This window comes from Camelina sativa, chromosome 2, assembly GCF_030686135.1.
Source record: "Camelina sativa cultivar CO46 ecotype springtype chromosome 2, ASM3068613v1".
Classification (NCBI taxonomy): Eukaryota; Viridiplantae; Streptophyta; class Magnoliopsida; order Brassicales; family Brassicaceae; genus Camelina; species Camelina sativa.
This window is the reverse complement of record NC_141881.1, coordinates 2073943-2100100: the sequence shown is the minus strand read 5'-3', so window position 1 is coordinate 2100100 and position 26158 is coordinate 2073943. Positions and strand designations below refer to the sequence as shown.

Below are 26158 nucleotides of genomic sequence, written 5' to 3'. Positions count from 1 at the left end.
GTATATTACGTTGGATTGAAAATACGGTGGGACTGATTTGAACAATAGCTCCAAACATTTCAAACACTAAACGCCCATAAATTAGTTGCATACCTAAACTTTTTCAACGAATCTTTATGTGTATAAAGACTCTGATGTTTAACCATTAATCTAAAATTTTAATGAGGTCATTTATGAATAAAATATACAGTACTTTTTCAAAATTTGCTATTAAATAGAAAAAGGGAAATTAATATATACTGTACTAATATTTGTTGTTTATACTATTCCTCGTTCTTTCTTTCCATATTAAGAATTAACTTATATACACCATATTATTATCCATTTTGGATCGCATTCCATATATATTTTTGTTATGCAGTACTTTTTCAAAATTGCTATTAAATAGAAAAGGTAATATATACTACTGTACTAATATTTGTTGTTTATACTATGCCTCGTTCTTTCTTTCCATATTAAGAATTAACTTATATACACCATATTATTATCCATTTTGGATCGCATTCCATATATTTTTTGTTTTGCTATTATTATTCTCGTCATTATTGGTATATGCAGCTAATATATTTTATTCCGTTTACTATTTAGTAACTGTTATTATACGTAGAAATGTATGTAATTAATAAATTGATTGTATTTTTTTCTGTTTGAACTTTACACCAACCAAACTCATGAGTCATGATGTCAATGTCCATATCCATGAGGCCCGTGGAAGATGATCTAAGAGATGACGTGTAAAAATAAAAATAACAATCAAATTTGTATCTCGAAGATATTAATTAGTCTAAGACCTTCTAATATTGTCGTTGTTCTCATTTGACTTCTCCTTTTGTTTACAAGTCAATCGACTAATAGTTAAAAGGATCCCTTCTATGTTAATAATTAAAACATTTAGTTATGACAGTTACAAGATATAAAAAGAGAGACGATGCTCATACATGATTAGTAGGTTTTGATCCAAGTGTTGTTTTGCATGCATGATTTTTTCTTTTTGTTGAAAACTTTCGACAAAACTTGAATATTTAGTGATAAATCCAAAAATATATGTATTCTCATATTAATTAGCGTTGAAAAAAAACTTGAACAAGATGGTGTTGACCATTTTTTTTCTTTTTTGAATTTATGGTGTGACTCTAATTATCACAAATCCATAAAGAGCAAAAGGTTATGTAGCCTTGTCAAAAAAGAGGTTAGAACAAATGAATGATAGGTTAGACCGACGAAATGTAAAATTGTGGAACCCGATTGAAAAGTCTACAAAATGGTGGGGTGAGGTGAAATTAGGGCCTACATCGGCCAGATTTGTGGGTCGCAGGAACACCTCCACCCTCTAACATCAGTAGATTCCCTTTTCCACTACCTATGGCACACACACAAAAGAGGCATGGGGTTAACTCACGAACCCTTAGTAGTGACCCATAAAAGTGTCGCTCATTGTTTTTCGTGATCATAAGAAAGGTTCTAATCATGATCTATGAAGAAATGCTAACTAACGTTTTGTTATTCGGATCTTATATGTAGATAGATATGAACTTTATGCTGGTAAATTATCAGTTTATCACGCAAGTTCACGAACTAAATTTGTATATCTATATATACATTTTACAAGTACATTTAGCAAATAAATCCTGAAGTTACTACCTATTTACAAGACTGCCATTAGCATTAAATATTTATATTTTATAATTTACAATTTATTAAATTATAATAAGATTTTCAATTTTTGTAAACAATATTTCTCCCATAATCCCAACTTTCCAAAAAATCGGAACTACTACTATTTGCATTAAATACTAATTTGATAATTAATTAAATAAATATAATTTTCCTTAAATTTTTTTTAAAAAATCTTCTTAATCAATGTAATAATATTTTTGCGGATTAAAATCATTAAATCTGTTGCGGGTCAGATCTCACATGCCGGGTTAACACATATTATCACATTTTCACCATTAAAACAAAACTAGAAGAATTGAATTAGTAAAATGTTCACATATCCTAATCCTATAAACTCAAGCGGGACATATGGGTGCAGACTATATACTCCCATGGGGCCATGGATTTTGCAGAATATTTTTTTGCGGGTTAAAGTAAAAAAATATGTTCCAGAACTGACCTGATATTACGGGTTTGAACTAACACTAAAAATATTAATTTATTTCATATATTATAGATTTTTAACTCACAAAATAATTAACTATCCTACGAAACCCGCGAAAGTATATACATGTCCGCAACCGTTTTAGTATATACATTTTATTAATTTTTAATGGTATAAATCTTTTAACTTATAAAATATTTAAAGAAAAAAATAACTAATATTATTGATAATTATTTCAAAAATAAATGTACATATATTTACTAAAATATTTAAATGTTTTAGAAACAGAATAAAAACAAAAATAGTCGCGCAGTGTACTGCGGGTTCAAATCTAGTGTAGCTACAAAAAAGCATTCGCTGCTATATTTTTCTTTTCTCTTTTTGAGTATTTGTCCAAATTAGTGCATCATTAACTGTGTCTGTATTATTACCCTCTGAACATTAGAATTTAATTTTAAAATATATTTTTTTCATTTTCTATTTTTCTCACGGCAGAAAATTGACAAGTTTTTTTCCCCTCTTTTAATTTATAATTTCCATTTGTTTACTATTATAATTGTTTTTAATTCTTTCTATCTTCACAATACTATAATTTTAAATGATCGTATTCATTATAAATAATGTTATCAAGTGAAGCTTTAGAAGCATTCAATTTGTAATGTACAAAATGAAAAAGAAATGGGAAATTGTGTGTGTGAGTGTATGTGTATGTGTATGTTGTGACTTTTAACTTCTTTGTAGTGAATTAGTCGAGTTGGTGTAAGTGGGCAAAAGATTCAATTGTTGGGACAGCGACAAATACACACAAATGAATGATAAATTGTCTTACAATATCCCCATACAGAATTGTTTAATTTATCGATATAATATAGTCAAATTTTGGTAATTTTTAATAAAAATAAGATATATAACTATCTAACCAACATTTTCTAACTTGTATAACGATTTGTTATTTTCTTTTCCGTGATTTTTTGTTGACAGTTTCCTGAATTTTTCAAAATTTAGGTCGTTTGAATTTGTTGGACATGTATTTTTATTTTGTTCTAATAAAATTTACAACGCTATGAGGAATACGATCAGCACATATACGTACGTCTAAGAAAATGAAACATTCACTTTTTAGGAAATAAAGTTCTTTTTCTAAGAGAATATTGTTACATGGTTTGGACTTGTAATGACGTTTTAGGAGATAGCTATCTAAACGAAGTAAGTCTTTAAAGTAGCCTTTTTCCCCCATTAATATATTATTGCTACATATAATATAAATATTTTAAACATGTCGAATATGTAAATGTAAATACCGCATTATTCGTGTATAGAATATCGATATATAGAGATACTCCTTCCATGTGAGAAAATGGTCCAACCAAGTAAAAAAGCTAGCTTATATATTTGTTTATTATGAACCTTTACATACATACACAATAATTCATATTATGAATCATTAAGTATTGATTGGCGTAAAGCTTATAATTATATATTATTCATGGAATATGAGCCATCGGCTCTACAAGAAGAAAATATAGAAGAATAGTTAGTTTCTCGCTTTTTGTAAATTGGCTAAGAATACTTTATCTCGAGAATGAGGAATAAAAACCAATGACTTTATAAATTATGTATCGAGCTTTTCTACAGCATATAACTATAGATATTTATTATAAACTCTACACACTAACCTTTGTGGTGCAAAGAAACATTAATTTGTGATTTATAATTTATTATGTAAACTTTTTTGTATATCTTGAGTGCAAATGTATTTGGAATGTGTTGCATATTTGAGTACGATCATGTATAATCTCTTGTAGTTATAGATCGGACAACAGTTAACTTCATATATTATGCATGTTAAATAATTGTTTATAAATTTAGGTGTTTTTTAATTTCTTTCCTTTTTTGGGTGTGAAAAGTTTTATAATTTTTAGATTCTATGATAAATATAATTTGTTGTATCCTGCAGAACCCATTTTAACCATATATATAACTGATATACATAGTTTAACGTACGATGATATTACTGGATATAATCCTCCAAAATTCGGCTTTTAGTCACAAAACTTCAGTTATAGCAAAATTAATTAAAAAACATGCATTTAGCGATATAATGATATGTAATAAACCAATTAAAGTTGAAAAAGTTATATTCTTTGCCGTCAAAAGGTACGATAAATGGAAAATATGCTCTCGTCTTCTGAGCCTCAAAGCCTTAAGAAGATTCTAACATATCTTACATGTCAAAGTAAGGAGATAGTTGGTAACACATTCCCATGTGGTCCGGAAAACAAAAGTTCCCTTTATTTTTTTTTTTGGAATATTTATCAGCAACTGTGTAGTATTCTCTATGTTGCAAACGTACGTAAACATATAAATACCGTATATAGTCAAATAGATTATGAAAAATAGATTGAAAGTGTCTATAGTTTTAGTCCATTGATGGTACTTGTAAGTTGTAATAATCTCGAACTTCTATATACCCTGTGACGGGTTAACACTCAAATTCTGTACTATGTATGTTCATAAACATAGTTAGAGAAAACATCTCACATACACATATCAAATCAAATACTATACATTAATCGTTTATCCTCAACTTACTATTTATAGTATTTTTGTCAAAAAACTTACTATTTATAGTATTTTTGTCAAAAAACTTACTATTTATAGTCATGTTTTTTTTTTTTTTAACAATTTTTAGTGATCATAATTTGTTTCGTGCTTTCGAAGGTTAAGTTTTCATGTATTTAAAACATCAAACAAAAAAGCCCAAAAATCATAGAATGTTTATCTCGATTGCCTAATATTTTTTGTTGGTCAGTTGGTCACATCAATATTTAGTGCTCTTAATATTTTAGTTGAGTCACGGAATGGTAAACTAAAATCGTTGAAGTTGTATTCAATACAGTATATACAATTCATTTTGGTCAAGTAAGTTTTTCAATACTAACATTGCTAAAACAAGCATTTTCCGTTAAAAAATTTTTACAAGAAATTGACATAGATCATTATAAAAAGTTATTATGTATCTATGAAACAGATTTGTGAGTGACTAATGCACCGGAATTTTATATAGTATGATTTTATTAATTACATTTCATATATTTAAAATCACGGGTTATATGTTCATAAATTTACTAATCTAAATTATATGAGTTTTAAGTGAATTCATATTTTGTTAGTCAAATGATCAAACTTTTGGTTTCAGAACTTGAGTTTCAGAGCAAAACTTTATTCTCGAGACGTAAAAGCTTTCATGCTTTGCTGATGATATTTTGATAAGCCGGTGGAGAATCGTGATCTTCAAAACTTTCATGTAAAAAGGCTTCATCATCGTTAATGGCATCTTGTGTTACTCTTGGCTGAAATATTAAAAATAAATAAATAAATATTGTCAAGAAAATAATAGGATTGATATAGACTATATATATATCAAGAAATAAAGCAAGACGGTCCACGGCAACGCATGTGATTATAGGAACCACTATCATGCAACGACGTGGATCAGTGGGAACCGTTACTTCCGAAAGCATAAGACTATAAGAGAGACATCAATTAAATTACAAAGAAATTGTGTAACACACATTAATATATCTGTGACATTTTAGATGGTTTTGACAAAGATTTATAACTTCTCTCCCGACATAAATGTCTATCAAGACAACGCAAGTTAATCATATTTTGGACCTCTTTCAATCTATATAGTTGTAGACAACTTGTACACTCTATATTACTTAATAAAAAGTAGAATCTCTTAGGGAGTTCTACACTTTTTGATATAAAAATTTTCAGAATCATAATTTCAATACATATTTTCTTCAAAATGTAGTTGTCTTCGGTATTAGAGCCAGTATTACCAAACAATCAAAGCATTAATTTAAAATTGATTGAGCTAATCAGATCTTGATGTTACACTAGTTTATTTTAAATTTAACTAGAGAAAATAATCTTCTAAAAAAATTAGATGAGCATATATATAAAAAGAACCATAACTTATAATATAACTGTTCATAATAGTGCCGCCATTGTGTCACCACTCGTACTCATATATGCATGATACATGTCATTGACAAAATTTGTATATTTTAGTAAAAAAAGTTAGATTATAGATCTATGGTCAGTTAAAATACCATCTAGATTATTTGTATATTATTAATTGTAGTTTGGATCCCATTATATTTACTCTTAAAAACACTTATGAAGCAATTTGATGAAGAAGGTGGGCTTTACTGAACTAAGGCCCAATAATAGCAAAATACTAAATGGGCTTACTCCGGGTCGGGTCGGGTTAAAAAATGAGGGTCGAGGTTTACAACAGAAACCCTTACTGATTCAGCTCAGGCGACTAAAACCCCAAATCTCATTTTCGCCATCTCTCTCTCTCTCTCTCTCTTGTGCAAGTCAAAATGGCGTCCGTTGTTCTTCGAAACCCTAACTCGAAGCGCCTTGTTCCTTTCACTTCCCAGATCTACTCTCGTTGCGGTGCTTCCATTTCTTCCTCTTACTCGATCTCTCATTCAATCGGTGGTGATGATCTCTCTTCCTCTACTAGCTTCGGTACCTCCTTCTGGAGATCCATGGCCACTTTTACTCGAAAGTTAGTTTTTTTTTTCTTCCCCTTTCTTTAATCTATCGCTCTTCAGATCGGAAAATTGAAAAATTTGTTTGGTGAATGTGACTGATTTCTGATTCTATGCTTACCTTAATAGTATGTTGTTGCTCTTTGTGGCAGTAAACCTCATGTAAATGTTGGAACAATTGGGCATGTTGATCATGGGAAGACCACTCTCACTGCTGCTATCACAAAGGTGCTTCCTTTTTTTTTGTATTTTTGGTCACATGAAACTTCCAAAATTGTTGTTAAAGAACCTGTTTTTTAAAGTTGATATTTTTTTTGTGATCCTACTTATGTTTAGGTTCTTGCTGAGGAGGGCAAAGCTAAAGCTATTGCCTTTGATGAAATCGATAAAGCTCCTGAAGAGAAAAAGAGAGGAATTACTATTGCCACGGTTTGTGTTATCTTCTTCGTATCATACCTACTTAGTAGGTTTCCAAGTCAATATTTTTTTTACTAGTCTTTTTACTTTACCGTGTTCTTCTCTTGTAGGCTCATGTGGAGTATGAGACTGCCAAGCGTCACTATGCTCATGTTGATTGCCCTGGGCACGCTGATTATGTTAAAGTAAGATGCCAACATTCTTTTTATTTGATATGGTATAGCCGTATAGGTGTTGCTAACAGTATAGTAGTATGCTCCTTGGTATATTACATCTTAACGCTGCAGACATTACTTAGTTACACATTTGCATGACTCTGACCCCAATTGCATTACACATTTGCATGTTGATCAGACATTACTTATTTGATCACGGTTTTGAACTATTATTACTAGAAGGATTATTCTCTAGAAATGCATCATACTCTAGTATATACTCTAGTACATATGCATGGAGTAACATGCATCAGTATACGGATTTCCTTAGAAATACTTTGATAAACCGTTGAGCCTCACTGCTGGAGTCACTAACTTTCAGAATATGATTACTGGAGCTGCACAAATGGATGGTGGAATTCTTGTGGTTTCAGGTCCAGATGGACCCATGCCACAGACAAAGGAACATATTCTACTTGCACGCCAGGTTCGTATTATGACAATATGAACACTTGAAGCTACTTAGTTGAGTAAGGTTATCTGCTACAATTTGAACTATGTGATGTACCACAGGTTGGCGTTCCATCACTTGTGTGCTTCTTGAACAAAGTTGATGTGGTGGATGACCCTGAGCTATTGGAGCTTGTCGAGATGGAACTACGTGGTTTGTACATTTTTAATGTCACAAAAATTCTTTCTTTCAGCATATGAAATATGTACAAGCTTTCTGACATCAGCTCTTGTCTCCATCCAGAACTTCTCAGCTTCTACAAGTTTCCTGGGGATGATATTCCCATCATCCGGGGATCTGCTCTGTCTGCATTGCAGGGCACCAACGATGAAATTGGAAGGCAAGCTATATTAAAGCTAATGGATGCTGTTGATGAATACATACCTGACCCTGTTCGTGTGCTTGACAAAGCTTTCTTGATGCCAATTGAAGATGTTTTCTCAATTCAAGTATACTACTCTACATCTTTGTTGTTATTTTTGTTAAGTCAATATTTGTATTATTTGGAGAATCAGTTATAATACTTTTCCTTTTTCTTAAAGGGACGTGGAACAGTGGCAACCGGTCGTATTGAACAGGGAGTCATTAAAGTGGGAGAAGAAGTTGAGATATTGGGTTTAAAAGATGTAAGTGTGCATAAAAATTGTGTTTGTACTGCCAACATGGTGATTACTGAGGGCTATTATTATTAAGCATTTTCTAAACCATAATCTGCGGATTTGATTTTTAGGGACCTCCAATGAAATCGACTGTAACTGGGGTTGAGATGTTCAAGAAGATTTTGGATAATGGACAGGTAAAGCCAATATCGAGAGATTACAAAGACAAGTTCTGGTCATGTGAGAGACTGATTAAACCCAACCCATGGCTTCTATTTTGCTAGGCTGGTGATAATGTAGGACTTCTGTTGCGTGGGCTGAAGAGAGAAGACATTCAGCGTGGAATGGTAAGCTTAGGCATCCTTATGACTACTGGATGATTGAATAATAACACCAAAAACCAACTTTACTGAAGTTAACTCCTCTACGGTTATGTATTAGGTGATTGCTAAGCCTGGTTCATGCAAGACGTATAAGAAGTTTGAAGCAGAGATTTACGTGCTCACAAAGGACGAAGGAGGACGTCACACTGCTTTTTTCTCTAACTATAGGCCTCAGTTTTACTTGAGGACTGCTGATATCACTGGCAAAGTAGAGTTACCCGAAAACGTGAAGATGGTTATGCCTGGTGACAATGTCACAGCTGTTTTCGAGCTAATCATGCCTGTCCCACTCGAAACAGGTAAAAACAATCTTAGAGACACTCTCTTTTGGTACTTATAACAACTTCTTTCCGATTTTTCTTCACATTATTTTTTTAATATTGTGAAACAGGTCAAAGATTTGCCTTAAGGGAAGGAGGTAGAACAGTTGGAGCTGGTGTTGTATCAAAAGTGATGAGCTAAATTACTCAAAAATCACATTCTTCTCTTTTGTTCAAGCTTTTTTCTCTAGGAATCCATCATGCTTCTTTTTTTTTACTGCTTTGAGATTTCGGGTAGATCAAATAACAATGTTTTTGGCTCAAAACTTGGTTCTTGCAATAAATATATTGAACCTTTATTTTAACTCTCAAGCATGTGCTGCAACTGGAACAGTAGTGGAATCTCTGAAGCTCATAGAGAAAGGCTTTGCTTTTTTTTTTTTTTTATCATATAAATGAAAGAGTTTATGATTTACATATTGATTACCTAAAGCTTAGTTCCTTGGCGAAAAAAAGAGAAAAGACAAGGAAGTAACAGATGATACAAACAGACACCTTCAACGCATCCAAAGGATCATAAGGTCCTTAAATTTTCTTGGACGCCTTCTTGCGTGAATTGAGTTAAGGATGTGGCGATCGATGATCTTGAATATAGTCTCCGGAGGAGTCAGCTGAGAGTTGCGAAACACATTATTCCTTTGCTTCCAAGTTTGGTAAATGACTTCCTGCGACACAAGTTTCCGTAGAGCAGATGGCGCGGTACAAGAGGACCCCCTAATCCAAGATAAGAGGTCGTCCCAATTGTGGAACACATTATAACAAGTTCTTTCCGATTTTGAATGTCCCAATCTTACAGACACTCTCTTTTGGTACTTATAACAAGTTCTTTCCGATTTTTCTTCACATTATTTTTTTAATCTTGTGAAACAGGTCAAAGATTTGCCCTAAGGGAAGGAGGTAGAACAGTTGGAGCTGGTGTTGTATCAAAAGTGACAGCTAAATTACTCAAAAAGCACATTCTACTCCTTTGTTCAACCTTTTTTCTCTAGGAATGATAAGATGTTTTTTTTTTTTTTTTAATGTTTTCACTTCTTTGAAATTTCGGGTAGATCAAATAACAGTGTTTTTGGGTCAAGACTTGGTCCTTGCAAAATTAATAAATATATTGAATTTTTATTAATATTGAGAAGACTTGGTACTTCTCAAAATTTTATACACAATTTTTTTTTATTAATTTAACAATTTATGATTATTTGAATTATGCAATATATTTTTCTATTTGTTGAAGTTTTATAAATGACAAAATATTTATTGTTTATCACTCTTTGTGCTTTAATCCAAAACTTTTATAAAATGGGACAGAGGAAATACAATTTAAATATCTATACCATCATAATAAACCATATTTTAAGTTTTACATCTTAATGCATAGAACTAAATATTTTATACCAAACACAATTAATACATCATATCAAATCTATATCATTGTTAAAATTGAAAATAAAAATAAAAATTAACAAAACATATTTAGCAAAAAATGAATCAACATTATTTAAAATAAAAACATATATAAAGATATAGAGACATTCTCATAAAAAAAATGAAGATTTATTCTTATTAAAATATAATTTATGTTTTGACGTATGCATTACAAAAATACATGTATTGAAATTTATAAAATCAAATATAAAAATTATTAATATTTTTAAATGATTTTACTAATAAATTTCATTGTTAGATATTCAATTTGATAATCACATTTAACTATCTATTTCATCGTAAAATCGTATTTTAATTCAATTCTTCATGGATTAGAGTTAAAATTTAATAAAAAAAATAATATGAGCATCATATGAGATGATATGTATATTGTTTAGTATTTTTAATTTAACAATAGAAAAATAATCAGTAAAAAAATCAATTAACACATCCACAAAATTTTTGGAAATCCAAGAATATCCAAAATATTATTTTTCTATATGTTGTCATTTCATAAGTAATATTTATGTCAATTTTCATGAATTAACCAAAAAATCATTCCTACAAACTAATTTTTCTATTTTTTTTCTCATATTACTACATTCATTAAAATAAAACACGTAGAACTATACTAATACACATCACAAATTGCTATCTTTTTTAAAGTTCATTATTCTTTTAAGGTTTTGTGTACTTACTTACAATAAGAAAATATTATATTACAACAATAAATACAATTCATATCTAATGAAAACTATGTTAAAATAATTTATTTATTCTTTTTAACTTTGTTTTAATGTATGTCCATCTTGCTTCAAGCAAAAATATCTTTTAAAACACGTTAGAGAGGAATATCCATATGTGCACAGATCTGGTACACAGCAAGAAATGCAAGATCTTGCATGCCTCAATCTCTCCAGATCATATACTTTTACTAGGAGCTTTCTAAAGTGAGTTTTCTTATCATCTATATAGTTTCAGCTGTTCCCTCTTAATAGAAGTTTCTAATTCTTTTTTGCTTTTTTTTTTTTTTTTTTTTTTCTGGCTGTGGGCTATCTTGTTAGTGGAGAACTGATTAGCCAAATCCAACTTCAAGTGTTGATACTTGATGGGTGTGAGAACCTATTGGACAAACAGATCGATAGGGCACTTATAAAAGACGTGTTAGATGTCTATGTTCAGATTGGGATGGGAAAGATGGACAGATACAGACAGGATTTTGAGCGCTCCTTCCTTCAGCGTACCGAACTTTACTATTCTGAAAAGGCAAGAAGCTGGAGTCCATCTTTACTGAGCTAAAAAAGATGGACTCAACCACAACATCACTTGGGGAAAAGGATTATCTCAATATGGAGTCCATCTTTACTGAGCTAAAAAAGATTGTTGATGGAGATCCTCAACCACAACATCACTTGGAACAGCATCTGAGTCTCTACACGTAAGTTTTTTTTATATAGTATTGATTGTTTTACAACATTTCTGTACAAAATACTTGTGGTTCTTATGTGATTTACAGGAGTATCTACAATATGTGCAACCAAGATCCTCCTAATGATTACTCACAGGAGCTGTATGACTGGTACTGCAAAGCAATGAAAGATCATTGTACCAAAACGGTCAGTTATTAGATTTTTTCAACAATTGTCAATGTTTTGCGTTTGGCCTTATTCTTCAAGGACTCATGTTCACTCTGGTTAGGTGTTGCCCTCTGTAATTGAGAAAGAGGGTGAAAATCTCCTGAAAGACCTTGTTCTGAAGTGGTCTACTCACAAAGTTAAGGTTAACGGGTTATACCGTTTCCTCTCCTATTTGGACCAGCACTGTATTGCAAGGAAACCCCTTCCAAGGGTGAGGGAAGTTGGCATGGCATCCTTCCGTGACCGGGTTTGTTGTCATGCATCTCTGCAGCTCTTTGTTTTGCATTGCCTCAAAGTATTTTATAACAGTCCCTGCAATTATTTTTTGCTTCAGGTTTACGATAAGATACAGAAAAAGGCTACAAAAGCTGTACTAACTCTTGTAAGTGTATGGTATCTGTGATGCAATTAATTGAATAACTCTGGTTCTACCAGATTCAGTTTCTATCTAACACAATTTGTATCATCAGATTCGTAAAGAACGCGAGGACAAACAGATGGACAGGGCACTTCTGAAAGACGGGTTAGATGTGAGATTGGGATGGGAAAGATGGACAGATATAGACAGGATTTTGAGCGCTTCTTCCTTCAGCGTACTGCTATTCTGAAAAGGCGAGAAGCTGGATCAAAGACCAGGAACATTCTTTCCCTAATTACATGCTAAAGGCAAGTCTCCAGGATTGTGTTTTCATTTGATGTCAGGAAAGTATGTTTTTATTAATGTGAGTAATTTTATAATGCAGACTGAGGAGTGCCTTAAGAAGGAGAGCGAGAGAGCCATTCACTACCTTCATTTTAGCACTGTGCCCAAGCTAGTTCAGGTTAGTTATAATACGTTATCTACAATGTTTGCTGAAAATTTCAGCCTTTTAACTTAGAATATATGTTTATTTTCTGACAGTACTTTGAACGGGATACAAGCGTATTTCATAATTAGCACTGATAGTGATTGGCTTGCTTGTTTATTTCTGAATGATGCAGGTACTACTAAATCAATTGTTGGTTATGGCTCCGAAAGAGCTTCAAGAAGAAGAGCACTCAGGGTGTCTTGCATTGCTAAAAAATAACAAGGAAAGCCAGTTTTTGTGTGTTATAAGTATATTGTTAACCGATTATTATCTCAAATTCCCTTTTCAACGGATCATTGCTATATACTTTCAGGTGGATGATCTCTCCAGATTGTACAATCTTTATCATGAAATTCCAGACCGGCTGGAAGCTTTTTCAGACATATTCTCGCAGGTTTTTATTACTAGTTAATTTTCTTCATGACATAAATTTTGGTTCTCATTTTTACTTTGCTACATGACAGCATATGACTGCAGAAGGCAATGCCCTTATAAAACAAGTCCAAGACGCAGCAGCTAATCAGGTTCATATTATTTTACTTGTTACATTCAGATAACTCTTCTGTTTTTGTCTGCCTCACTTGTGAGTGCTGAGATCTTTTTTATTCCACAGGCTGCAAATACTACTAGCGTCCAAAAACAGGTAAAACTAGAAACTGATAAAGTAGTTTAGATATTTGGGAATTTGGTCGTTCATTTTTTTGTTTTTGGAGGGGGATAAAACTGTTTACTATCACTTATCTTCTCACTGTATCCAGGAGGTTCTCATCAGAAAAGTGATTGAACTTCATGATAAATACATGGTCTATGTCACCGAGTGTTTCCAGAGCCATACCCTCTTCGATGAGGTCTGATGTAGTTTCTATGTATCTGTCTATCTTATTCAAGTTTATGTTGTGTAATTAACCAAGGTTTTGGAAACATATTATAGGCTTTGAGAGAGGCATTTGAGATTTTCTGTAACAAAACAGTCGCTGAAGGTTCAAGTGCTAAATTACTTGCAACATTTTGCCACAATATTCTCAAGAAGGGGGGAAGTGAAAAGCTGAGTGATGAAGCTATTGAAGATACGCTTGAGAAGGTATACCTTGTGTCAAACTGTTTTTGCTAATCTATTTTCTGCTCCCCTGAAATCGGTCCTGAATTTTATTATGTTGTTACAGGTTGTCAAATTGCTCGCTTATATAAGTGACAAGGATATTTTTGCCGAGTTCTACAGGTTTATCTCCCATTCCAGTCTTGATTGATCTGTAAATCCGGCTTTTTGGCTTCTGATCTTTGTTTTGCAAATTTTTTTTGTTTATACTACGTTTTTGTGGAAATGCCTACCAACAACATAGTATTAGATTGACATAAAGTTGGATTACTGAATTGCAAGCTGTTTTATTAATGGTTGATTGCAGGAAGATGCTATCCCGTAGACTCTTGTCTGATCGCAGTGCTACTAGTGATCACGAGAGAAGTATCCTTACAAAACTTAAGCAACAATATGGTGGAAAGTTTACTTCTAAGATGGAGGGCATGGTTAGTTTCCCTGTGTTTCTTAGCTAAGTTGTACTTGCTCTGATTGTTTATGCTTTCTATATTATTTAATCTGTTGGTTACAGGTTACGGATTTGACATTGGCAAGAGAAGACCAAAACAGTTTCGAGGAATATCTAGGCAAAAACCCTGCTGCAAACCCAGGGATTGACTTGACCGTCACTGTTCTTAAGACTTGTTTATGGCCAATTAAAAAATCACTCCACATAAAACTACCTAGTGAAATGGTAAATGCTCTATTGTTTTTCTTATTTTCTTGGAAATGAAAAAGGACGTTGCTCCAGATAGATCTAAATTCGTTTATTCTTTGTTTCAGATCAAGTGTGTTGAAGTCTGTTATGAACCAACTATTTGCTTGTGAATTAAGGAAGATATGAAAGCTTAGCTCCCTCTTAACCCTAATTCTCTCTTAGAGATTAAGGTTAATTCTTGGGGCTTCGTTTCTCATTAATCAATAAATACCATTATATAGGTCTTGATACAACTTAATCAAAACCCTAATGCATAAATGGAAAATACTTAAACCATACGCTAATCTACCTAACCATACGCTAATCTACCTAACCATGATCACGTATCAAAGTCTTCAAAGGGTTTTATCAAACGAAAACAGAACGCAGGAAGCTTACCTGGATCCATTCACTAGGAACTTGTCACATCAACGGGATGTTTGATGAGAAGCCCATCGAGTTAATTATGTCTACTTACCAGGTGCCGTTTGTTTCTCAGAAATGCTGGTGATTATTTTATTTAAATCTTTAATTGGCTTCTGATGCCACATTCTCTATCTTTTTTAGGCTGCTGTGCTTCTACTCTTCAACGCAACTGACAAATTGAGTTACACCGAAATCTTGACTCAACTGGACCAAAGGCATGGAGATTTAGAAAGGTTGCTTCATTCTTTGTCATGTGATAAGTACAAGATTCTCCTCAAGGAGCCAAGCACCAAGACTATCTCCCACAGTGATGTCGTCGAGTTCAACTCCAAATTCACCGATAGAATGTGCAGAATCAGGGTTTGTGACATTAATGTTATTACGCAAATCTCTTGTCAATCCACATCTCTTCTTTTACATATTTGTTAATCACTAACATCAACTTCGGTGTTTTGCATCACAGATCCCTCCTCCTCCACCAGTTGATGAGAAGAAAGTCGCTGAATTTATCCAGAAACACAGAAGCCGTGAAATTGAAGTTGCCATTGTCAGAATCATGAAGAGCAGGGAAGTATTGGGATATCAACAACTTATTTCTGAGTGCGTTGAGGAAACTAAACGAAGCTTCAAGGTAAATTAAGTACATACACATTTGAGGATGCTTGTAGTGATTGAGGTTATGAAACCAATTGTGGATTCTTATGATTTTGTTGCAGCCTGATAATAAAGCGATCAAGAAAGGTATGGAGAGATTAATAGAAAATGGTTATTTGGAGAGGGACATGGAGAATCCTGAGACGTTAAGGTACTTGGCTTAGGGCAAAAACAACTGTGGAAGTGGTTGGCTTAGAATATCTTTTGAAGAACGTATTTTCATTTGGTTTAGTTTCTAAACCATTTGCTTCTATTTTTATTTAATAACTGAGAAGTTTTAAGATTCATTCATATATATATATACTAGAAAATCGTCCATGCGATGCATGGATTATGCATGCAATATTAATTTTGAATATATAATTATATATGAAATGTACATACAATTGGTAATAAATTTTTTGAAAACAATTTAAGTTATTTGTTTACATGATTATAAATTATGAAAGGTGAGAAAGACTCTTGAAAATTAAAAGTTCTCAATGCACTTTACAATTTATAATATATTTTAGATATATGTATATACTTTTTCTTAAATATGCACAAACCTTTATTTTGTCTAGATATATATCAAATACTATTTTCTCGAAATAATTTATGAACCTCTATATTTCACTGATAAAAATAGCCTCAGGGTTTCAATTTGTTTGATATAAGTAAATAAGTTTATATATTAAAATCTGGAATTATTTTAAAAAGAAAAGATTCCAATAAAAATTATTTCCAAGTACTAAGAACAACTAATTTTTTCATATATAATTAATAATAAAATTAGGATTCATCATATTTAATTGTTTGCACAATTTTGTTAAACACCATCATCTTTAATTGTTTGCACATTCTTGTTAAACATCATCTATTTAACTGTTAAGCCTGTTTTAATGTGTATATAATGTTGAAAATGTAACAGAATATAAATAATTTGTGGTCATGATTAAATTCAATAAAAAAGAATATCAACTTGTACCAAATGATAAATTTTCATTCTCATCAAACATAATTTTGTTTAGTTTTTTTAGAAGTTTTCATTTTCAAAGTCAGTCAATTCACATTAATGGATATTTTACGGTTTTTATTCTTCAATTTCATTTGTTTGGTTTTTTTAAACTTAGTGTGTAAAATGTAAAATGTGTATTAAATGGATAAAATTTCACGACGGAACTGATTAATTCATTAGCATATTTAATTGTTAAGACAGTTTTGATGTGTATATAATGTTAAAAATGTTAATGAATAGAAATAATTTGTGGTACTGATTAAATTTAATACAAATAGAATATCAAGTTGTACCAAATGAAAAAATTTCATTCTCACCAGCCTCACTCATCAAACATAATTTTGTTTAGTTTTTCTAGAAGTTTTCATTTTCAAAGTCAGTCAATTTACATCAATGGATCTTTTATGTTTTTTTTTTCTTTAATTTCAATGGTTTTGATTTTAGAAAATGGATGATGTTTTCGGTAAAAGAACTTACATAAAAAATTAGATTTAAAAATACATGTCAAATGTACCAGCATTAGTGTTTTTGGTCATGATTAAATTCAATAAAAAAGAATATCAACTTGTACCAAATGATAAATTTTCATTCTCATCAAACATAATTTTGTTTAGTTTTTTTAGAAGTTTTCATTTTCAAAGTCAGTCAATTCACATTAATGGATATTTTACGGTTTTTATTCTTCAATTTCATTTGTTTGGTTTTTTTAAACTTAGTGTGTAAAATGTAAAATGTGTATTAAATGGATAAAATTTCACGACGGAACTGATTAATTCATTAGCATATTTAATTGTTAAGACAGTTTTGATGTGTATATAATGTTAAAAATGTTAATGAATAGAAATAATTTGTGGTACTGATTAAATTTAATACAAATAGAATATCAAGTTGTACCAAATGAAAAAATTTCATTCTCACCAGCCTCACTCATCAAACATAATTTTGTTTAGTTTTTCTAGAAGTTTTCATTTTCAAAGTCAGTCAATTTACATCAATGGATCTTTTATGTTTTTTTTTTCTTTAATTTCAATGGTTTTGATTTTAGAAAATGGATGATGTTTTCGGTAAAAGAACTTACATAAAAAATTAGATTTAAAAATACATGTCAAATGTACCAGCATTAGTGTTTTTGGAATGAATATTTAGCATAATTTTGTAAAACTTATGGATTAAAAAAAAAAAATACTGTTTAAAACAAATGAGTTAAGTTACTAAGAGTTTAGTGCATGATATTATTTCATAATTAATATTTTATTAATTTCTTAAATTAAAAAGATTTTAATGGAGCTGACTAATTGAATTATCTGCTCAATTAATGAAAGGAAAGGTTCTATGATTTACAGATGTGTTAAAATTAATGTTTATAAAAATTACAAAACTTTTTGATGTTTTAAATGTTAATTAGATGTATCAATTATGTGATAGTAAATTTTATTATAAAATAGTCAGATAATTTTGTAACTTTATATAATGAAAAGCAAATCAAATACAATGTAGAAAAATTGTGCGGAATTTTTTATATCAATTATGCAATACTAAATGGATAATATTTTCGGTAAAAAGAACTTATATAGAAAATTAGATTTAAAATAACATGTCAAATGTACCAAAATTAGTGTTTTTGGAATTAATATTAACATAATTTTGTAAAACTTATGCATTGAAAAAAAAAAAACCTAAATGAAAATAAATGAGAACATGTGTCACCAAAAGAGAGTGCCAAATGTCGCAATGTAAGTCAAAGTAAAAAAAAAACCTTCTCATATTATATAAGATTGTCTAAACGAAGAGCAGGGAAGTATTGGGATATCAACAACTTATTTCTGAGTGCGTTGAGGAAACTAAACGAAGCTTCAAGGTAAATTAAGTACATACACATTTGAGGATGCTTGTAGTGATTGAGGTTATGAAACCAATTGTGGATTCTTATGATTTTGTTGCAGCCTGATAATAAAGCGATCAAGAAAGGTATGGAGAGATTAATAGAAAATGGTTATTTGGAGAGGGACATGGAGAATCCTGAGACGTTAAGGTACTTGGCTTAGGGCAAAAACAACTGTGGAAGTGGTTGGCTTAGAATATCTTTTGAAGAACGTATTTTCATTTGGTTTAGTTTCTAAACCATTTGCTTCTATTTTTATTTAATAACTGAGAAGTTTTAAGATTCATTCATATATATATATATACTAGAAAATCGTCCATGCGATGCATGGATTATGCATGCAATATTAATTTTGAATATATAATTATATATGAAATGTACATACAATTGGTAATAAATTTTTTGAAAACAATTTAAGTTATTTGTTTACATGATTATAAATTATGAAAGGTGAGAAAGACTCTTGAAAATTAAAAGTTCTCAATGCACTTTACAATTTATAATATATTTTAGATATATGTATATACTTTTTCTTAAATATGCACAAACCTTTATTTTGTCTAGATATATATCAAATACTATTTTCTCGAAATAATTTATGAACCTCTATATTTCACTGATAAAAATAGCCTCAGGGTTTCAATTTGTTTGATATAAGTAAATAAGTTTATATATTAAAATCTGGAATTATTTTAAAAAGAAAAGATTCCAATAAAAATTATTTCCAAGTACTAAGAACAACTAATTTTTTCATATATAATTAATAATAAAATTAGGATTCATCATATTTAATTGTTTGCACAATTTTGTTAAACACCATCATCTTTAATTGTTTGCACATTCTTGTTAAACATCATCTATTTAACTGTTAAGCCTGTTTTAATGTGTATATAATGTTGAAAATGTAACAGAATATAAATAATTTGTGGTCATGATTAAATTCAATAAAAAAGAATATCAACTTGTACCAAATGATAAATTTTCATTCTCATCAAACATAATTTTGTTTAGTTTTTTTAGAAGTTTTCATTTTCAAAGTCAGTCAATTCACATTAATGGATATTTTACGGTTTTTATTCTTCAATTTCATTTGTTTGGTTTTTTTAAACTTAGTGTGTAAAATGTAAAATGTGTATTAAATGGATAAAATTTCACGACGGAACTGATTAATTCATTAGCATATTTAATTGTTAAGACAGTTTTGATGTGTATATAATGTTAAAAATGTTAATGAATAGAAATAATTTGTGGTACTGATTAAATTTAATACAAATAGAATATCAAGTTGTACCAAATGAAAAAATTTCATTCTCACCAGCCTCACTCATCAAACATAATTTTGTTTAGTTTTTCTAGAAGTTTTCATTTTCAAAGTCAGTCAATTTACATCAATGGATCTTTTATGTTTTTTTTTTCTTTAATTTCAATGGTTTTGATTTTAGAAAATGGATGATGTTTTCGGTAAAAGAACTTACATAAAAAATTAGATTTAAAAATACATGTCAAATGTACCAGCATTAGTGTTTTTGGTCATGATTAAATTCAATAAAAAAGAATATCAACTTGTACCAAATGATAAATTTTCATTCTCATCAAACATAATTTTGTTTAGTTTTTTTAGAAGTTTTCATTTTCAAAGTCAGTCAATTCACATTAATGGATATTTTACGGTTTTTATTCTTCAATTTCATTTGTTTGGTTTTTTTAAACTTAGTGTGTAAAATGTAAAATGTGTATTAAATGGATAAAATTTCACGACGGAACTGATTAATTCATTAGCATATTTAATTGTTAAGACAGTTTTGATGTGTATATAATGTTAAAAATGTTAATGAATAGAAATAATTTGTGGTACTGATTAAATTTAATACAAATAGAATATCAAGTTGTACCAAATGAAAAAATTTCATTCTCACCAGCCTCACTCATCAAACATAATTTTGTTTAGTTTTTCTAGAAGTTTTCATTTTCAAAGTCAGTCAATTTACATCAATGGATCTTTTATGTTTTTTTTTTCTTTAATTTCAATGGTTTTGATTTTAGAAAATGGATGATGTTTTCGGTAAAAGAACTTACATAAAAAATTAGATTTAAAAATACATGTCAAATGTACCAGCATTAGTGTTTTTGGAATGAATATTTAGCATAATTTTGTAAAACTTATGGATTAAAAAAAAAAATACTGTTTAAAACAAATGAGTTAAGTTACTAAGAGTTTAGTGCATGATATTATTTCATAATTAATATTTTATTAATTTCTTAAATTAAAAAGATTTTAATGGAGCTGACTAATTGAATTATCTGCTCAATTAATGAAAGGAAAGGTTCTATGATTTACAGATGTGTTAAAATTAATGTTTATAAAAATTACAAAACTTTTTGATGTTTTAAATGTTAATTAGATGTATCAATTATGTGATAGTAAATTTTATTATAAAATAGTCAGATAATTTTGTAACTTTATATAATGAAAAGCAAATCAAATACAATGTAGAAAAATTGTGCGGAATTTTTTATATCAATTATGCAATACTAAATGGATAATATTTTCGGTAAAAAGAACTTATATAGAAAATTAGATTTAAAATAACATGTCAAATGTACCAAAATTAGTGTTTTTGGAATTAATATTAACATAATTTTGTAAAACTTATGCATTGAAAAAAAAAAAATCTAAATGAAAATAAATGAGAACATGTGTCACCAAAAGAGAGTGCCAAATGTCGCAATGTAAGTCAAAGTAAAAAAAAAAACCTTCTCATATTATATAAGATTGTCTTACCTGATTCCTTAATTTATATAATCTGAGACGTAGAGAAATATTGCTCATTCTCCATTTTTGCTTAGAAAACACCTCTTTTCGATGCCTTCTCATCTGTTCTGTATCCTAGATAATTACGATGTCTCTCCTATGTCCTACATAAGATAAGCCAAAAAAAGAAAAAGCAAAATGTTTATTGCAATGGCGAGAAGATGAATATTATCAACTTAAAATGCAAGAATAAAGGAGATATATCTGTGTACCCAATAGTTTGTTTGAGGAGCTTATATATTGCAGTCTAAAATGGAAATGCAACATGTCCATTTTTCAGTTGAATTTAGGATGATGTGGCTTGGAAAGGGGATGACCTGTCTGGCCAGAAGAGAGCCCCTTCTCCTTTTATATAGTATAGTATAGATTCTCATCGATCTGATAAATGCGTGAAATCAAATGATATAAAAATAATCAAAACCGATTTGTGAGGAACCTTTCTTTCCAAGTCATCAGTTTCTCTCTTCTTCAACAGTCTTTCATTGATCTTGAAGCACCATTGATACAATTATGAAGTTGTTTGCGAACGTTGGTTGAGATTACGGAATGAGCAATGGCGCATTGTGACAAGTTTTGATAGTTGGTGGTGTCCGGTGTAACGAGCACTCGCTATAATTATGGGTGACATGATGAGGATTGAGGACTATATATGTATGTGCTCTGAACGTGACGGTAAGATATTTGCAACGGATGACCGCTACTGTATCCACAATGGAGCCATGATTGCTTACTCGGGTCTACTCGTGTTTGTTAACTAACGGTATTGAAACGCTGATCCAAGGCTCTACCTTTACCCTTCGGCCGGTTTCGCACAGACGAGGTTCACACGCATTATGGCGAGAAAAGGAGGATTTTGTGCGTGGGGCTAAACCTAGTTATGATTAAATGTGTTTTATTTGTCATTTATTGAATCAGAATTCTGATTTTCTGATTAGTGAATCACTTAAACCTTTCAGAATATGACTACTGGAGCCTATGCAAAAGCTCTCCTGATTAGTTTTAATTGTTGAATCGGAATCCGTCAAGGCAGATTATCAAACACATTCTTGCAGAACATTTATTCTCTTCAAAACTCGTGACCTCTTACTTAAATCTTAGGTTCTACAACACAATATCATCTTCACATTTACAGCTCGGTACTAACACAAGTTTTAGTCATTTACAAACGACCTTTTAAGCTTCCCATGGAAGTAGTAAATCAAGATTTTAACCTCTCATCGTGAGTTTTTCAACATGCAAACCTAAGCGCAAACACAGCGATTACCGTGGCAGCTCTGAAGTAAACCTCCTTGATGCTTTTCTCCACACTGTTTATGATTTCGTCATCTTTCAAACTTGAACAGGGCTTGTTTGCTTTCCTGTTGGCACGAACAATCACCTCCCTGAGTCTATTCACAGCCCATGCTAGTATTACCAAACTGAAACCAAGCCCAGTGTCGAAAAACTTGTTTGCGCAAAAGGGTACACGCCTTGAAGCAAGGCTACATGCGACAGAGAAGAGCACAGCGATTCCAGTCCCAGCAACACTGATTGAAAACTGAGTCAGAAGTTCTGAGAGCTCTCCGCATGATTTCTGTAAAGAGACTACTGTTGCGTGTTTGTGCTGATGATCATTGCCTATCATTAATGACAGAAGGCTCTCGTAAGCGTGGAGATGGTTTCTTTTGTACAGGTCCCTCTCTTTAGCATTTCGCTTCGTGTTGTGTTTCCTTGGTGACTTGAGCCTAGTTTTCTCAGGACTTGTTCGAACCAAAACAAAAAGAATACGAATATGAGAACACTAACAACACAAAAGTGAAGTAGTTATAGAAGCAAGTAAAGATGAGATTAGGTTACCTCTTCAAAGGTGCTAGCACTGTAACTGCTTTCAGCTTAGCCGGTGCTAATACTTCACTTTCAAACCTGCTTAAAAGAAATAGGGAAAGCATGTAACACCAAGAAATGAAAACACACACAAATGAACGTAGAGTCTGTACGATAGATCTTACCTCTGAAAGTGTGGGATGAGCGGTGAGAGCTGTCTCCATCTTGTTGAATTCCTTGACAAATTGAACTCGGAAGCAATAGAAAGTAGATCATTCAACTCAGGATTGCTATTCGAAGAGAACAGAACGTGACCATTCGACCGCACAGAGAACTCTGGATTATCAACCATATCCCTAACAAGATCCAAAACCGGTTTCCCTAACTCTTGATTCAAGTAAAGAACAGAGGAAGTATCATACGGTCGTAGCTGAGAACAGGATCTCATAGCATCTAACTCCATCAATTCGTTAAGCAAAGACATGTCGAATCCTTTTTCTTTAAACTCCTCTGACCGAGACAGAAGAAACTCCATCACCTTTTCTTGTCTTGCAAACTTGTCAGCGATTCCAAAGCTTAAAACCAGAGATTCTGGTGCCGTCTCTGCATCAACCATAAAACAAAGTTCATGTAAATTTGATGACAGTAAAGTCCATTAACCACCAACTTGAAATAAATCAGAAGCAATAGAGCTTACCATGAACATCCATGAGCAAAGGTCTCATCATGGCAGAGTCAATCTCCACGAATTGGCTAAATGAAGAAGAAGCCGGTTTCCATGGTTCCAAGGGTTCTGGATTCAGCTTGAAGGAGCTTCCAGGTATGATCTCTTGTCTTGCTCCGGGATTCACAAGCTAAGACCTGCTATTCTGCTTTATTCAATCACAATAACATAATCAAAACCAGGGTCATCGAAGATGCAGACACCAAAAGCGAATCAAAGATGCTAACTTAACATGAACCCAGATAAACTGAAGCATACAAATCATCAAATCCACCAAGATGTAGACGAAAGACACAATTTTTACACGAACCCACATCAAATTAACACGAACCCAGATAAACTGAAGCAACCAACTTATCAAATCAAATACGAAATTCAAATGATGACTTGTGAAGAATGAAAATTAGTTTACCTTGATGATTTCGGTGTTACAGAGCTCATGAGGAAGACCAAGGCCAGGGATTGAGTAGCCATGAGAATTCATAAAGCAAAGCTTGATCATTGTTGTTGTTGTTGGTTGGTTGCAGATGAAGTGAAGAGAAAGAAACAAAAGTTTAATCCTTTCGAAGGAAACTTGGGTCCTTCTCTTCTCTTCTCTTCTTCGTCAGAAAGCCATTGATGGGGGTATGGGTAAGTAATGTAATGAAGATACAAAAAAGCTTATCGCTAAGACTTCACCTACGCCGCAGAAACGAGATTTAAGAATCTTCTGGATTTTTGGCAGGGACCAAAGAAGAAGACAGCTGAGAATTCTTAAGATTTTTTGTGAGGCTTAGATTTATTCCAATTAGGCACTTAACAAATAACTTATACCCGACGACTCTATGTCGACCCAAAGAAACAAATACCAAAACTACTTTGACGCCCTTTATTATGTCGACTCAAAAATATATCAAAAATAAATTATACCCCCAAGTATTTCGTATTTATCTACACTTAAATGTGTTCTTTTTAAAAAATTGAAATATTATATTAATTTCTGAAAATGACAACTAAGTTTCTAAAAATATCTTATCTCATGAAAAAGTGTTAGTTTCCATTTTTTTTTTTTGAAAATTACTAACAGATATATTATATGTCGACTAAACAAATATCAAAAATAAATTATACCCCCAAGTATTTATCTACACTAAAATGTATTCTTTTAAAAAAAAATTGAAAATCTTATTATTTTTTGAAAATATATCATTGACAACTAAAAGTTTTTAAAAATATCTTATCTCTTGAAAAAGTATTAGTTTCCAATTTTTTTTTTTGAAAATTATAACAGATATATTATATATGGTGTAATTGTTTTTTTTTTACAAGAATCACTTTTTTTTGTAAAGGTTTGCAAAATAATACGCTAACTAGGTGATACATAACGAGATGACACATATTGTAATTAATATATTTATATTTTGAATGCATCAAATATTTTGATTTATGTATTTTTTATAATTTTAAAATTTTAAATAGTGTTGAATAATATATTTGGTTTACTTACATGGTAAATGTAAAAATATATTTAGATAAGTACATTTTTTAGACATCGTTAATCTTTTGTACGCTAATAGATATAAAATGATCGTTTTGCAGTTTTTAAACGATAGTCGTATGCTTAAAGATACTAAATGCAAATATCAGATTTTAATTTAGTTTTAGTTTGGACAATTGCACATATTAAACCAACGCGTAACTATTTTAGAATGACAAAGATATCTCGTCCCTTAAGTGGTATTACCAGTCATTCTGGAGGAGCAGTTGATTTAGCCATTTTTAGAAAAAAATTTATGTCCCATAATTATTCTCTTGTATATAATTAACAATTAGATAATTTTTATCGTCTAAAAATTGTGGATAAAACTAAAATTTGTGCTTTTCTCACATTTTTAATATAATTTATTTCTTTCTGCAATAAAAAATTTGTTCATAGTATATAATCTAAAAAATTACTTATTAATATTCAATTTTGCATAAATATATAATAATATAATATAGTCAACCAATTGTAATTACTGAATTTTAGAGTTTTAAATACTTATTTATGTTAACTACTATTTAGAAATGCAAATATAAATTAAAAAAATTTTGCTTCTTTTTTGTACATTAACATTTTTACGCTAATGTACTTTGCTTAAGTTGAGT

At 30.9% G+C, this 26158-nt stretch overlaps 2 protein-coding genes, 1 long non-coding RNA gene and 1 pseudogene across 4 annotated transcripts; 3 read left to right on the top strand and 1 right to left on the bottom strand.

Moving 5' to 3' along the window:
- Positions 1-6416: 6416 nt before the first annotated feature.
- On the top strand, positions 6417-9362 carry LOC104714771 (elongation factor Tu, mitochondrial). The gene is made up of 12 exons (XM_010432229.3): positions 6417-6689; positions 6825-6900; positions 7009-7101; positions 7200-7274; positions 7627-7731; positions 7818-7908; positions 7999-8204; positions 8298-8381; positions 8486-8551; positions 8639-8701; positions 8796-9036; positions 9129-9362. Exons 1-12 carry the CDS (start codon positions 6499-6501, stop codon positions 9197-9199), a joined length of 1362 nt encoding a protein of 453 aa, XP_010430531.2. The 5' UTR covers positions 6417-6498; the 3' UTR covers positions 9200-9362.
- A 2283-nt stretch (positions 9363-11645) lies between these two features.
- LOC104714761 (cullin-1-like) lies at positions 11646-16098 on the top strand (annotated as a pseudogene). The gene is made up of 20 exons (XR_015566023.1): positions 11646-11914; positions 11993-12092; positions 12175-12360; positions 12448-12495; positions 12584-12779; positions 12857-12934; positions 13095-13185; positions 13276-13355; positions 13426-13485; positions 13575-13604; positions 13720-13809; positions 13893-14042; positions 14125-14180; positions 14365-14485; positions 14569-14730; positions 14820-14838; positions 15087-15214; positions 15301-15519; positions 15623-15790; positions 15876-16098. The product of XR_015566023.1 is annotated as a cullin-1-like (transcript).
- A 2484-nt stretch (positions 16099-18582) lies between these two features.
- On the top strand, positions 18583-18976 carry LOC147948112 (uncharacterized). Its single transcript, XR_015573741.1, has 2 exons — positions 18583-18668; positions 18754-18976. It is a non-coding gene; the product is annotated as an uncharacterized LOC147948112 (long non-coding RNA).
- A 3584-nt stretch (positions 18977-22560) lies between these two features.
- LOC104714750 (uncharacterized) lies at positions 22561-24176 on the bottom strand. The gene is made up of 4 exons (XM_019233501.2): positions 24005-24176; positions 23493-23910; positions 23341-23406; positions 22561-23243 (listed from the first exon to the last, which is right to left on the bottom strand). The coding sequence occupies exons 1-4, from the start codon at positions 24033-24035 to the stop codon at positions 22733-22735; spliced, it is 1026 nt and encodes a 341-aa protein (XP_019089046.1). The 5' UTR covers positions 24036-24176; the 3' UTR covers positions 22561-22732.
- Between the last annotated feature and the right edge of the window lie 1982 nt (positions 24177-26158).

What these genes read in the sequence shown, in the direction of transcription:
- LOC104714771 (XM_010432229.3), top strand. Translation starts at nt 6,499, where the DNA reads ATGGCGTCCGTTGTTCTTCGAAACCCTAACTCGAAGCGCCTTGTTCCT. An exon ending in TCACTGCTGCTATCACAAAG is followed by an intron (nt 6,901 to 7,008) that starts GTGCTTCCTTTT and finishes ACTTATGTTTAG; the next exon opens with GTTCTTGCTGAGGAGGGCAA. An exon ending in GGCACGCTGATTATGTTAAA is followed by an intron (nt 7,275 to 7,626) that starts GTAAGATGCCAA and finishes ACTAACTTTCAG; the next exon opens with AATATGATTACTGGAGCTGC.
- LOC104714750 (XM_019233501.2), bottom strand. Translation starts at nt 24,035, where the DNA reads ATGATGAGACCTTTGCTCATGGATGTTCATG. An exon ending in TTTGCTCATGGATGTTCATG is followed by an intron (nt 23,911 to 24,004) that starts GTAAGCTCTATT and finishes TGGTTGATGCAG; the next exon opens with AGACGGCACCAGAATCTCTG. An exon ending in CTCATCCCACACTTTCAGAG is followed by an intron (nt 23,407 to 23,492) that starts GTAAGATCTATC and finishes TCTTTTAAGCAG; the next exon opens with GTTTGAAAGTGAAGTATTAG.